The 13,836-nt window shown below is 38.1% G+C and overlaps 1 protein-coding gene and 1 long non-coding RNA gene across 7 annotated transcripts in view; one reads left to right on the top strand and one right to left on the bottom strand.

Annotated features, from left to right (window-relative positions):
• LOC133847428 (uncharacterized) overlaps nt 1-13,836 on the top strand; it is a 50,154-nt gene that overhangs the window by 27,235 nt on the left and 9,083 nt on the right. For 4 of the 6 annotated variants that reach the window (XM_062282502.1, XM_062282592.1, XM_062282752.1 and 1 more), the window contains one exon: nt 12,060-12,166. In XM_062282502.1, the coding sequence (XP_062138486.1) occupies nt 12,060-12,166 (107 nt within the window). Of the gene's footprint in view, nt 1-6,559; nt 6,683-12,059; nt 12,167-13,836 lie in introns of those variants that run through there. The other 2 variants (XM_062282813.1, XM_062282883.1) reach the window with 1 other exon arrangement.
• LOC133847947 (uncharacterized) lies at nt 7,798-9,405 on the bottom strand. Its single transcript, XR_009895202.1, has 3 exons — nt 8,659-9,405; nt 8,510-8,611; nt 7,798-8,438 (listed from the first exon to the last, which is right to left on the bottom strand). It is a non-coding gene; the product is annotated as an uncharacterized LOC133847947 (long non-coding RNA).

The raw sequence follows: 13,836 nt of genomic DNA, 5'->3' as shown, positions 1-13,836 counted from the left end.
GAAAATCAATAAAGTGCAGCTAAGACAGGTCCGGCAATTTAATTATTTATAAACATTTAGCATTGCTCGAAGGAGTGCAGGACATGTACTGAAGAAAAAGTACTAAAATGTTATTGTGCTTGGCGTTCAACAAATGGAAGCACATTTCTGAGGAAAGCAGCAGCAGGTGCCCCGAGAACTGAGACGCCGTTTTGTCATTAAGGCGCCGTCTCCCTAAGAATTGATGTGTGTGTATGTGTGTGTGTTTGCAGTGTGCACAGAATGTTGGCAGACAGTTTGTCTTTCTTTCAATCTTTTTTGGCATGCATTACCCTTAATGAACTGCGCTCAGGTCCGACAAACTGCAACTACGCTACCTGCATAATTCCGCGCCTCATCTCCTTCTCTGTCTCTGTCACTGTCTCATTTATTCTCCATGGCATTAAAGCAGAAACCGGGTGCTATTATAAATAATTGCACAAGAAAATAGGTAAAAGAGGCGAAAAGTTTCATACAATGTCGCTGAACAAGAGAGCCCAGAACAATAGAGAGCCATTCACCTGGCACAGTTCTCACGCAGCGAACACAACTCTTCTCTCTCGTCTCTCTCACTCTGTGGGCAGGCAAAAAGTGAGCAGACCTACGCTTGGGTTGTGCCATACACATATAGCTGAGACCCTCGAGGAAGTGGGCGGCGTATAAAGAAAGATACCGAAGAGTGATAAATGAAGGAAAACGAGGTGTAAATACTCGAACTACTTTTATCAGATCTTGGCACAGATTGCAAGGGTTGCGCTTAAGATAGCGATAAGAACTGTTAACAGTTGTCAAATAAAGTTTATACATCTTAGAGAACTCAGCTGAAAATGGAAAGTGATGATTAAGAAAACTCTTAACTCAAGGTGATTTTAGAAGGGAATAGAATAATCTATTTGAAATACTTAATGTGATTAAATTGAAAGAGAAAGTAAAAATGTGGACTAGACTGAAATCTTTTAATGAGGGAATGTGAAATACACAGTTAAGCATAGTCATACTAACTTTAATCGGCGTTTAAACACCTGCCCAAAATTAGACGCCACCTCCTAAAGTTTTGTTTCGTCACGAGTGAAGTAGAATGGGAAAACGTAAAACGAAAAAGAGCGAAATAAAGTATGAAGAATAATATCATAAAGAGCAATGCACAAAATGTGATATTTTGAACTCTGTTTACATCTCCCAGTAACGGTAAAAGAGCACACACATTTCAATTATAACTAGGCTGCAATATTTTTGTGCTCAGTCAATATTTTACTTTATTTATGGTTAATTAAAAGAGATTAATAGTCGGAGTAGGAATATTGCGAATTAAATTCTTGTGTTACAATTGAAGATTCCTGGCACTTACTGTTTGAACAGTATAAGAATGGGAACAAAGAACTGCAGATTATGAAATTGGTTTAATTACATTGTCTAACCTTAAGCTTAGAAAACGGTAAATTAGAATGCCATACTAAATAAATTTGCAAGCATGTATAATTAAAATATTGTGAACTATGTTTTCTAGAACAAATGTAATAAAATATGCGTCGTAGATAAAAATACAACATAGGGAATTGCAGCCCACTAAGTAAACAATTTCTGTGAACTCTTACAACTGCCAGCCACGTCTATGAACTTCAATGCAAATCAGTCAAAGTCAAAATCCAAAGCCTAAGTCAAAAAACCCATTTGGTGGCCGACACCTGGTAAGCACATCGCAACCAGCTATGAAATTTTCATTTTGAATGAAATGAAAGAAGGAAAACAAAAACAACGAACAGCGTAGCTAAAAATGATTGACAGTGAATTTAATTGAAGCATTGAACCTGGACAAACGCTCTTGACTGCCAAATGTCGATTGTCGACTGTTGACTGCTCGCAGCAGGGTAAAGGCCAAAGGATTTACCTTTTGGCAAGAAGTCATCTATGGATTTGGCATCTTTTGTCAACGCTGCGTTCAATCAAATGGTCTAGACACACATGATGCGCTGATGACAAAAGAGCTGGTTAACTGACGTTTACACTACCTGCCAGCCAAGCTAATTTGCTCCTTTATCCCCACAAAGTGGGTGGGGGAGCAGGTGGTGCACACATCAAGATGAATGACACGAGCGCTGACCACACACATGTCGAGAGAGCTGCACAAATTTTGACCGAACAATGATGATGCATGAGAAGATGTGGGATTGACGGACAAGTTACTCCACTACAGACAACACTTGGTAAACTTCAGACTGAACCAATTACCACGAGAAGTGTCAATTTGTTGACTGGCTATCCTCTTATAGTTGCTCGTGGAAATTGTGGTTGCCATTTGTGGCGCAGTTCGGCACGTTTAACTGTTTAACATTTACTCGCAAAATGCGCTCACACACCTTTATTTGCAGGCGGTGATGGCTAAAAGTAGATGCTTGAGAGCAGATGCAGATACATGCTTTCGTTAAATCTTCTGCTGCGCCATTCGCCATACGCCATTCGCCATACGCCATTCGTATTACACTTCCTCAAAGCACAAAAGTGCTGAATGTGTATTTAAATTGCTCATCAAAAGTATTTAAATTGCTCATCAAAAGTGCGAGTTAATTCTAATTTACATAAACAATTAAACGCAGGCAGCCAGGCAAAAATTCAACAAAAAAGCGAAATACGAAATGTACAATAAAGTCTAAATGAACCGCAAGTGAAAAGCTGAAAGTGCTGAGGCAGCAATCGTGACGCCCGTTAACTGCTTAATGCGACAATTAAAAAAATTATTGCTCATACGCACTGGTGAACGCCTGACCTTAACGCCGCCGTCGCCGCTGCCTCTTGAGCTGACTGACAGTCGTTCAACTTGACGCCCACACGCTGCCACACAATCAATACAGTGAACTGCCCATAAAAGCAACAATAACAAGCAGCTAGCTAGTGACAAATATGTAAGTCGCACTCGACTGGCTTTTGTTGTCGCTGTTGTCGTTGTTCTCGTTCCACTTGATTTGTTTATAGAACTCGTTTTCTGCTCATAAATATATTTTTAGTGTCATTTCGGAATTTTTTCGCTCATTGCAAAAATTTGAAAAGGTTACTCGTATTCTCAGCATAATTGAGCTGTGAATAAGTCGAACTTGTCTGACAGACTTTCAAATGTTATTAGACAGTTATTTTTAGATTTAAGATACTTTTGGTACTTTAATTAATTCACAACTTGTTCTTTTCTCTTTGCAGGTGAGTGGCAAGCAACATTTTCCATTACAATGCGCTGACTCTCGGTGCCAATAGGCCGTCAGTTCTTATCAAGATAAATTTGAACAAGCCAATTTAGCCCTAGACAGCCAGACACCAATCCGATCTCCCTGGCCACATTGCTGGCTTACAATTTGTGTTTGTGTGCAGTATATTTTTTTATTCTGTGCATTTTGGGCGCTTCAAATGGTTGCCAATTTCGTTTTGGGGTTTGCGATAAGACCGCAAAATATGACAGGCAACAGCACGAAATGAATGAATGAATTCGCAATGAAGCACAGCGCAGAGCTAAAAAAGGGAACTGGTCGCAAAGTCCCGCCTCTTTTCCTCTCGCTCACTTTAGACTGCCATGCGTTCGTGTCTCGTAGAAATACCAAAAGGAAAAAAGAAGAAAAATTAAAAGAAAAGACAGGAAAAACAGAAGAGGAAAAAGAAATACCAATGCTGTCGCTCGCATGTGTTGCGCTCGCTACGTGTTCATGTTAAATGTCATAATCAGACGCAGTCCGAAACACATACTCGTACAAGTCGTACACGAAGTACACAACCAAAAGTATCTAGATACAAAGTTGCCACTCGACATGTTGCATAAATGTAAACAGCATGCGAAATAGCTTCGCCTTCGCCTTTACACAAGGGGGGCGTGACCTCAGCTTAGCTATGTTTGAAACACACAAACTAAGCGATATGTTGATGTTGTTGTTGTTGTTTTAGTTAATAGATTCACAGATACTTAGCGAGCGAGCTTAGAGATATGTATGTGCGACTGCTAGCTGTTCTTCTTGGCCTGTCATCAAATGCAGCTAAAGCAAAATATGTATATAGAGATTCATATCAAGCCATAATTTCTGCAGATTTATGCAGCGGTTCTCACAACACATCCCCAAAAAAGGCAAACAGCAAAGTACGAGTATCTCATCAGTTTTATCGAGCCCGTATGACGCCATCGCAACTGAGTTGAGTGCTTGCACAAATATGCAAGGTATTTTACTTTTTCAGAAATAAAAACTGACTTCTGTAATGCGAAGTTTTGTTGCACTACGAAAAGGAAGAAAGACATTTTTATATCGTGAATTGAATCTTCATTATTTTTTTTTTGAAATAAGTGTAGAGAAAAGCGCAACACGTATTTTATTTGAATTGCACATTACAAATAAATGCATTATTGTACATTAATAATGGATCTCTTCCCACGTTTTACATAATTTCTGTGGAAGTCAAAGGAAACTTAATTCAGCCCAAGCTATATTTTGAACATATTTATTTTCGAGAATTAACAATAATTCATCAAATTCAAAATTTGCATTAATTCCACGGAATAAAAGCCTTTAGATGATATCATTCTCAAGATTTATTTGGCACACACAGAAAGGGTATTTGCAATATCTTGTTGTCGACACTCAAAGAGGATGGTGAGAATGCCGCACAGTTTTTTTCTTTTTTTGGGCCTGCCAATCGTCCGACACTTCCTGGCGCAAGTTCAAGGGCTTCGCATCTCCTACTCAGAGTTTCGCTTGCTCGCTTCTCTACTCATCTGCCACAGATGGTGGCACATGCATATATTCTTGGCACTTTTTTGGCAGACCTGGCGACGCCTGTCCCAGGGCCATAGAAGACAAGAAGCAGCCAAGACGATGTATTTTTTCTGTTTCTGTTTTCCTCTCATTTCTGACAAGCCTCGAGAACAGCAAAAAAAACAAAATTTGTTGTACCTCTTTTCGTTTATGCGAAATGTATTTTTCTTCATCTGCTTATTTTTTTTGCTCTCGTGTACTCTTTGAACGCGGCAGGATCTATTGAGGCCTCTCTGTAGATGGTTTTTGGTTGGTTGGTTGGGCCGCCCCACTGTGAAACTGAATTTCTGTGACGGGCACTATTCTATTGCATTTTAAATGACTTTTCAATGTTCTTATGTGCAAGTGAATGTGTGTGTGTGTGTAACAGTGTGTGCACTTATGAGCTGCATGTGGCATGTGGCAGCAACATTTCAACGTTATTCTTTTTGCACTCTCGACATGCCCAAATTCATGTGTGCTTGATAACGGTTTTTGAGCAAGTTGAGTGGTTTGATGCATTGCGAGTGGTTCTCGAGCGTCGTGTGAAGGTCAATGGGGTGCTTCATTGCAGGCCATTGAATTATGGCTCAATAGAACGGCAGGAAATACCAGAAGAGCTCTTCCAACGAATGCAAACGGATGAAAATAGGGCAGCCTTCGGAAGAGCTGCTTTTAAGAGGTTGCTTTTTCAAAATTTCATCTTTTTAGTATGATCTTTGTTAGTTCTAATAGAACAAGTCTTCATTCCCTAAAACTATCAAGCATAACTAGTTAAAAATCTGACTTTAGCTTAAGTGTTTGGCTTGCGTATGAAAAGATTCAGTTAAGTGCGATTAATAAGAATCATATTCAGCAAAAGCCTGACAGACATCACGTCTGTCGACTGCCACGCCCACTGTTGAGAGTGTTACGAAACAATACATAACATTAGCAACAGCTTAAACATATAGTCAAAGTCTGTGTAAAACAACTAAAGTTTTAGGTTTTTAGGTTTCTCTTTTCGTTGTTGTGCTGCTTGCCAAAAAAAGCTAAGAAAAATCTCAGAGCGCTTTGAAGGTCGCCTTATTAACACATAAACCATAAAAGCCAGTCGACAAAAAAAACAAAAAAACAAAAAAAATATAAATAAAAACCGTAGGCACATGTTTGGCTAAACACAGTAAAAACAAGAACAACAAGAGAAGTAACAGCAACAGCAACAAGAGCATTAAGAGGAATAACAACAACTGGCATTGCCTGCATAGAATTGCCCACATGTGTGTCACGTCACGGCAGACGACAACGGCAACAGCTACACTGTACAGCAACAGCAACAGCTCTGGCTACAGATACATATACAGACACAGATACAGATACAGATACTTTGCCGCGCAGATACTTTGCGTGCTCTTGTGTAGAACGATACACAATGGACTGGGCTTGTTTTTGCCATATGTGAAAAATGTTTAGGCGGTCTGCCACTGCCACCGACATCAGCAACAGCAACAACATCAGCAACGGCAGCAGCAGCATGAAAAATATATTTTTCGCTCAGAATTTTTGAATAGTCGTCAATGGAAGTTGCTCGTTGTCGGTGCTAAACTTCATCGCTGTCGCCGTCGTCGTTGTTGTCGTTGTTGTCTCTCGTCGCGTAAAGCACGTATCTTTTTTTTTGCCTTTTGGTTTCTTCGTATAGCTAAATGTTTGTTTAGCAGCGCAAAAGAATCGTTAGTGATGTGTGTGTGCTAAGAAATTTCTAAAAAACAAAGAACGAACAAAAGAAAAGCCCTGAGATTGTTGCCAGCAAGACGAACGCATTTAATGCCTATATGCATCGCCTATAAATCGGTATTTATAGCATAGTAAACAGACCATCTTTTATAGGCGGGCGTGTCATGATCTTATCAACGGACTTTTACTGGGTGAGTTTACCATACGTGTATCTTCAATCAGGCAGTAAGTCAGTCAGTCATTCAGTCATTCATTTTAGTTGATTTTCAATTACCGTTGAGCAAATATTGAACAATTTGTCATCAGTTTGCCAACTTCACACATTGTTTCAACATTGGCTTTGTTGGGAAATTCAATTTCATTCCAACAGATTTTACTTGTGACTTGACTTTTCCATAGCGAAATCATAAAATGTTTTTTAATTTTTATTTATACTATACACACGAGTACTTGCCGTTGTGTTTGCCTTTTGATGTCGACAACTACCACGACAACCCATCCAGTCAGTCAGTCAGCCAGTCAGTCAGTCAGTCTCTCCACCATCCAACGATTCAACCATCCAGCCATCCGACGATTTAAACACCCAACCAGGCAGTCAGCCATCCAACAAGCAGTCATAAATACTTTGTGTGCTTTCAAGTGGCAACATGAAAAAAAAAGTAGAGAAAAACAACATAAGAAAATATAATAAAAAATTATAAAATGCGACTCCTACACTACCTTTGAGTTTGCCATTTCCCCCACTTTGTTGGCCTCCCTCGGTGGTCGCGCAATTTTCACACAGCTCAGTTGATTTCTCCCCTTTCGCTGTGTTCTTTTCGCTGATTTCCAACATTTGCCAAAGTAGTTTGTGTGTGTAGATGTGTGACTAATTAAATTGTAAAATTAAAAGTTTTTTAATCGTTTGATATTCTGCAAAAGTCATTGACTTTAAGGTCTTTAGAGAAATTGTAACTGCTGCTCAAATGCAGCAAAAGAGTTGTCAACTTTTTACCTGTTAATGAAAATAAAAGATTTGCGGTGCTAGTAAATGCTGAAAGTTCTGTGCAAAACTTTCGCCATAACTTCAAAGGAAGCTTCGTAAAAAATAACTCACTTATTATACGCAAATTGATGGTAGATTAACCTTGTGCATTAACTCTTTATAAGTCGACCAACTCATATCTGAAATTGTAAATTTTCTTATCTTCTTGCACAACACAAGGCAGATAACAAAGATAACTTTAAGTGAATATTATCATTTAGCTACTATTTAACTGCTATTTAAAAATACATTGCTCTTATCATATCAGCATGAGCAAAGAACATTTAAATGAGTTTATTTTTAATTAACAGCGGGGCGTGTCATAGACAAACATGTATGTTAGATACATAATTGTTATTTTATTAAAGAGCAAATAATGCGCCACGATAAGCTGATAAGCAAATGTCTTGCCTGAAACTTTTAGTACGATGTTGTTCACAGTTTTTAGCCCGATTCACAATTCACAGAGTAGCTTATTATATTCCCGCGCCTAAAAAAAGAGTTGAATTCAAAATTATATAACTTCTGCAGTGGCTCAATGCCCCCATTTTCAGTGCATTTGATGTCAGTTTCCTTACTGTTGGGAAACCCCAACGAGTGCAGGAAGCTCAAGCTCTTCGTTTGCAGTACAGACAAGTTGATGTTTTACGAGCGCGCTTTTTGCTCAATGATGAATTCAAGATGTCGCCAAAACTGGCACGTAAATATGTCTGGCATTTTTTTGCTGGTATTATTTTTTGTTTTTATCATTATTATTGCATTCGCAGTCTGCGCTGCTTACATAATTACCGGGTCTGGTCTGACCAGGCCGGCCTCTGCCTTTTATGGCGCATTTTTAGTGGTTTTTAATTGGATTGGCATAAAAAAAAACTGACTGCGTGCTGAATGAGACTCGAATTGGCAATGGAAGCTGGTAGTTGAAGCTGCAAAAAGGTTTAAGCTCTTGACTAAAGTCGTGATTTCAATATCTAACATCTGGTTCTAAGCTACCCACAGGCAAAATGTAAACTCAAGAGAGTAGTTTCTTTTCAAGAGAAGCGATACACAGGGAGACCATATTTTTAAGAGGGTATATTCGGTTAACGAATTGAATTGCCTTAATATGTGCAAGTAATTTTATCAAGTAAAAGCTTTCTTACTCACCTTTATAACATAAACCAATTAATAGCCAAGGTTGATTATTTTGCGTTCGACCCTCGCATTTCATCTTCAGTCACTTTCAAACACAAATTCACTCGCACACCTACAGCAATCAGACGCCAACACAGAACGATGCCAGATGCTGACGCTCCTCTTTTTCTCGGACCCCATAAATTGTGAATGTTATGTTGGTTTTGATTTTCCAGTCGCAGATCCAACGAGTATTATTGAGCAATTGTGTCATCATCGGTGATTATCTTCAATCGGTTAAGCTTTCGATTTACATTCAGCGGACTGAGAGTTGACTGTGCAGCTTGATTGATTCATGACATTATCGTATTAGATATCTAAAGACAAGAGTTTGCAGTTTATCGACTACAGCTTTATTTTGGCACACTTCTGGCTATAAAAATAACTCAAAGCAAAGTCATGAAAACAAAGTTCGTGGAAGGTTTCCAATGTTTGTAGGCCCACAGATGCGTGTTGAACAATTATACGCTTTATTTCCGTTCCCAGTCGCTCCACATGGGGCACAAAAACAACCAAAATAACAGACTACAACAACAAGCAGAACAGCAACAACATTTGATATGTTTTGGCTTTAGCTTGGCCATAATTTACATGCGCAGAACGTGACGAAAATTTAATTTGTTTTCTTTTTTTTTAATTTATTTTTTCACATTTTTTTAAAGAAAATTTATTTGTATGAGGCGTTTTTTTTTGTGCTTGTCGTATTAGTAAATGTTGTCATAATTTTGTTAGGATTTTTCTATTATTGTTTTGGTATTTAGCTGATGAAGGTGATAATGAGAGGAAAGAGGTCAATCCTAAAGAATTTACGAATAAAATACACTGAGAAAAAAATATATCAAAAAAGTTTACTTGCCTAAAGAGTTGTTTTAAAATAGATTTTTATTATTTCCAAAATTAATCATTTTGCAGAACATCAATTGAAAACAAGCAAGAAAGCTACAGTCGAGTGTGCTCGACTGTGAGATACCCGCTACATATGTATGTATTTTAAATGAAATCAAAACAGTGCGGTATTATTTGTAAAATAAATAAATAAAAAAATAGTGAGGAAATACTAAACTATTGCAACAGCTATATTTGGTATATTGATAAAGTACAATATTTAATACCAAATAGTGCAAAATATACCAGATTTTCAGCCAAAGCAACTAAGACCCGTAGTAAGATGGCGTTTTTTCTATACAAAAGTAAATAAATATCTTTTGTTATCTACTAGTATAGACTCTGAGATCTAAGTATTAATACGGACGGACAGACAGACGGACATGTCTATATCGCTGAGATTTCCTGCGGGCACATAGTTCTAATACGCTTATACCCTATGAACAGCAGGAATAAATATTGAATTACCCGTTTCATTATTGAAATGTTTTCTAATAATATCGATAATATTAATCATTAAACAAAATAATCATTCCCATGCAAAACAGATTGGCGATTAAATTAACTTCAGTAAGCTTGTATACGAGCGTCTATAAACTGACATACATTTTAATCAAGTTAAGAACTTAATATTCCGCCCACAAAACGGTTCCAATTTAAGGAACCCGGCAGAAAGTCATTTGCTCATTAAATTCAATGGGTGCTGCACGTTCCTAGCCCAAAAGCAAAGTCCACTCATCCTCAGTCTCAGTCAGCTCGTAACTGAACAATAGTTTTTAATGTGCTAAATTAAGTTTGGACTTGTCCCTCTCTATCTCCTCTCTTCGAAGCAAAATTACCCGCACAATTTCGTACGCTATTTCCCCCCTTTAGTTGCCATATTGAATTTGAAGTTATCCAAGGCATACCTTTTGTTCTTCTTCTTATTCTTCTTCCTCATTCTGTTCTGCTTCTCCTTCTTCTTCATTGTGTTGTTATTGTTGTTGTTGTCTGTGTCTGGGCTCTTAAACGTGACTACCGTTAATTTGGCCAGAACCTTATTTAATACTCTGGCCAAAAGCAAACTGGCAAGAACTTCTACTTAGATTGTGTGGCTGCGATAAAGGCCAAAGACGTAAGAAGACGAAGCTCGAGCAAAAAAAGTATCTTCATTTTCGTTTGGTCAAAATATAATACAACGCGTCAAAGATTTATCGCTTGAAAAAGTATTTCGAATTAAGCAAACGCTTTACTTTCCTGCTGATGATATCATTTCTTAGATTTGCGATTTTAGATTCCACACAGATGCAATAGCCAAAAATGTATCTAGTATCTAGTAAAAATCAAAACGGATTGATGCAAAGTCTGTAATGTGCCAACGTGGACATTTAGAACCCAGTGGATACTGCTCCAACAATAATTCATTATTATGGTATTCCCATTCACGCTTTTGTCAAGTCGAAAGGCCCGTTAGCGCCCCGCATTGCCGCATTGCCGTATTGCCAGCTTTGATTGATTTGGTTAGTTTGCTTTAGCCATAAGCATATCATTAAGTCTGTCCGCTTCGGGCCATAGAGGTAGCCGCCAGAGAGCTATTTTTATAGCTTTATAATGAACTGCCTAATGTTCGACATTTGTTTTGCTACGAGACACAAAGCTGGTGATTTGTTTGCCGTGGTCTCTTCCCATTTTCGAGAACCCAAACCATTTGCACTAAAGTTGGGTTTGTTTCAAATGTTGATAACAGCAGGTAGCTAAGATTGGGAAACTTCATTTTTACTAATGAATATGGAAGAAAGGTCAAAACTATGAATTAAACCTTAAATTTCGCAGTCAGCTAATAATTATTTAAAACAAGTTCATTGGATTTGTATAAATCATTAAAACTGTTTTTATTGTTAAATCAAGCGTAAGCCGCAAAAGATTAACCAGTTGTAATTGCACAGTTATATCAAGTATACGCCCTCGTAAGTATTATTTAACTCGCTGCCAAGCATTTGTTAATATAAATTATTATACACAACCCTGTTGGTAATAAATATGCCAGCCAACAACGAAACCGCACAAAAAACATACCAAACATACCAAAAATGGAATTTATGTTGCAGCAGGCGGAACTTAAATGGGGTTGGAGGATGAACGATGGGGATGCCTGCAGATGGGGTTGAGTGTGAGTGTGGTGCGTGTGACCAAGGGGAAAGGAAGGGGGAAAAGCGGCGCAAGTGGTGGCTTGTTAAGGCAACATTAATCATAGCTCATGGGAGCCAGACACTGGAACTGTTGTTGGTTAAATTATTTAAAGTACCATAAAGTGCAAAAGGCACAAGAGTTATGACAGCCACTGTGAGTGGCGGCCAAAAACAGCTGAGACATCGCAAAGCAATTTTTAGCACACTTTGTAATTTACTCTCCAAATGTGCAAATTCAGCTAAAAAATAAAAACTCACACTCCGGTGTAACTTACACGGATTCTAATCACCTTTTATGCACTCTGCTCTTATCATTCACAGCAATCTCTGCTGGCGGGTCGCATTCCTGTGGCCTCCATGACGGGTCCCATTAAGCGTGGACTTCTCTGGCAGCAGCGGGATCGTCTCTTCTCACGTTGGAAGGAGAGGTAAGCACACAAGCAATTATTCATTTACAATCTTAAGAATGATTCACAAGAATGAAGTAGGGAAATTTCCAAATTAACAATGCTTCCAAAATTTTAAAAATTTCCCATTTATGTTTTACATTTTATCGTTGCATCATTTCTTTCAGTGTATGCGTGCATAAAATTGATTCAATTTTGAGTAAACTTCACCTGGCGAAAACCTGTGAAATGTAACAACCCTCTTTCAAGTTGACCGGCAAATTTATGCAAATTTATTTACCGAGAGGGGTTGTTAATTGCAAAAAAGCGCATAATTGACAGTGGCTGACGTTCGTACTCGAACTGCAGATAATGCACAATGTGAATACGAAATGTGAATGCTTTTTGCCAGCACTGTAAATGAGTGGGTGGGTGATTGGCTTGCTGGCTGGTTGGCTGTCTTGCTGGGTGGCTGAGACTAAAGTCCGTTGATTGCACAGATGGCTGTGCTTTTGTTATTGTTTTTGTTTTCTGTACATTTAATTGAAATTTAATTACGCTGCAACAGAGCGTCCCACTCTCATTTCTCTATCCATCGCCGAGCTGGTAATTACGTTTATCGGCACATTTTTAATTGACAGTTAATGGCCACTAAGCGCAGCTATCAATTGGGAATATTTGATTGTTCGATTGGATAAAATGTGCATTTAACTGAGTGACTAAAATATGTTTGGGCAAATATTTATAAAAGTAATAGAACAAATTAGCTTAAAGCAAATTTATATGTTTAAAAAAGTGATACATATTTTTTTGGAAATTTAATTTCTGTTTGTAAATAATTTTATAATTATTTGCGCTACACTCAGCCACAATAACTAGCTGCCTTTCTATTTGCATTTCCTTGGTAGTATTTTCATTCTCAGGTTCTTCTACCCCATGAGATCCAGTCATTAATTTCTTGCGATCGCAGTTCTTGCTTTACCCTCCGGAGAGAATGCTCAACATGCTTAGCGGGCTTAACTAATCACAGTAACACTATTATTAGCCATGGTCCAGGCAATGGTTAAGCAATTACCCAAACTCAGCTTTAAACATTTGCCAGTTTGCTTAACAGCCAACAAAAAATATACGTTTTTCATCTCTCCTTTTGGCCACGTTAATAGGCAGCTGTGAGCCAAGAACCTAAGCTCAGCCAACTGTTGGATTAGGAAGTGAGCAATTTGGGCCTTCTTTGTTACCTAAGCGAAACAGGCTTATTTCAAAGATTTGTAAATTGTTTGAAAAGTGGGAAAACATTTCTAAGTGCTTTCGCCTTCAACTTTTGCCCATAACATAAATAAATCGATGGATAAAGTTTTCGTTAGGCAAAACTCAAATATCTTGCGCCATGCATTATTAAGTTTCGGCAAAACAAAATTTATGTTTTATTCACAAATCAAAGGCGAATTTCGCATATTAATAAAATGCTTTTCATTGCTGCAACCGAGTCGAGCCGATAAAATATTATTATCATCGCCTTTTGAAAGCCATAAAATGTAAAGCAGCTTTGAGTCCAAGTTTGAAGTATCTCAAGTGCTTGGTATTGACTTTTTTCATTTTGCCGCATGATTTATTATTTATTAATAATATTTTCAAATGCTGCGGGTGGTCTATTGTGTTGTGGCGTGTATTTTGGCCGATTGTTGCAGCGCATTTTCAAGTTTCTTTTTTTT

Source organism: Drosophila sulfurigaster, chromosome 2L (assembly GCF_023558435.1).
Source record: "Drosophila sulfurigaster albostrigata strain 15112-1811.04 chromosome 2L, ASM2355843v2, whole genome shotgun sequence".
Classification (NCBI taxonomy): Eukaryota; Metazoa; Arthropoda; class Insecta; order Diptera; family Drosophilidae; genus Drosophila; species Drosophila sulfurigaster.
The sequence above is the reverse complement of the archived record's forward strand: the minus strand, read 5'-3'. Positions and strand labels throughout refer to the sequence as shown.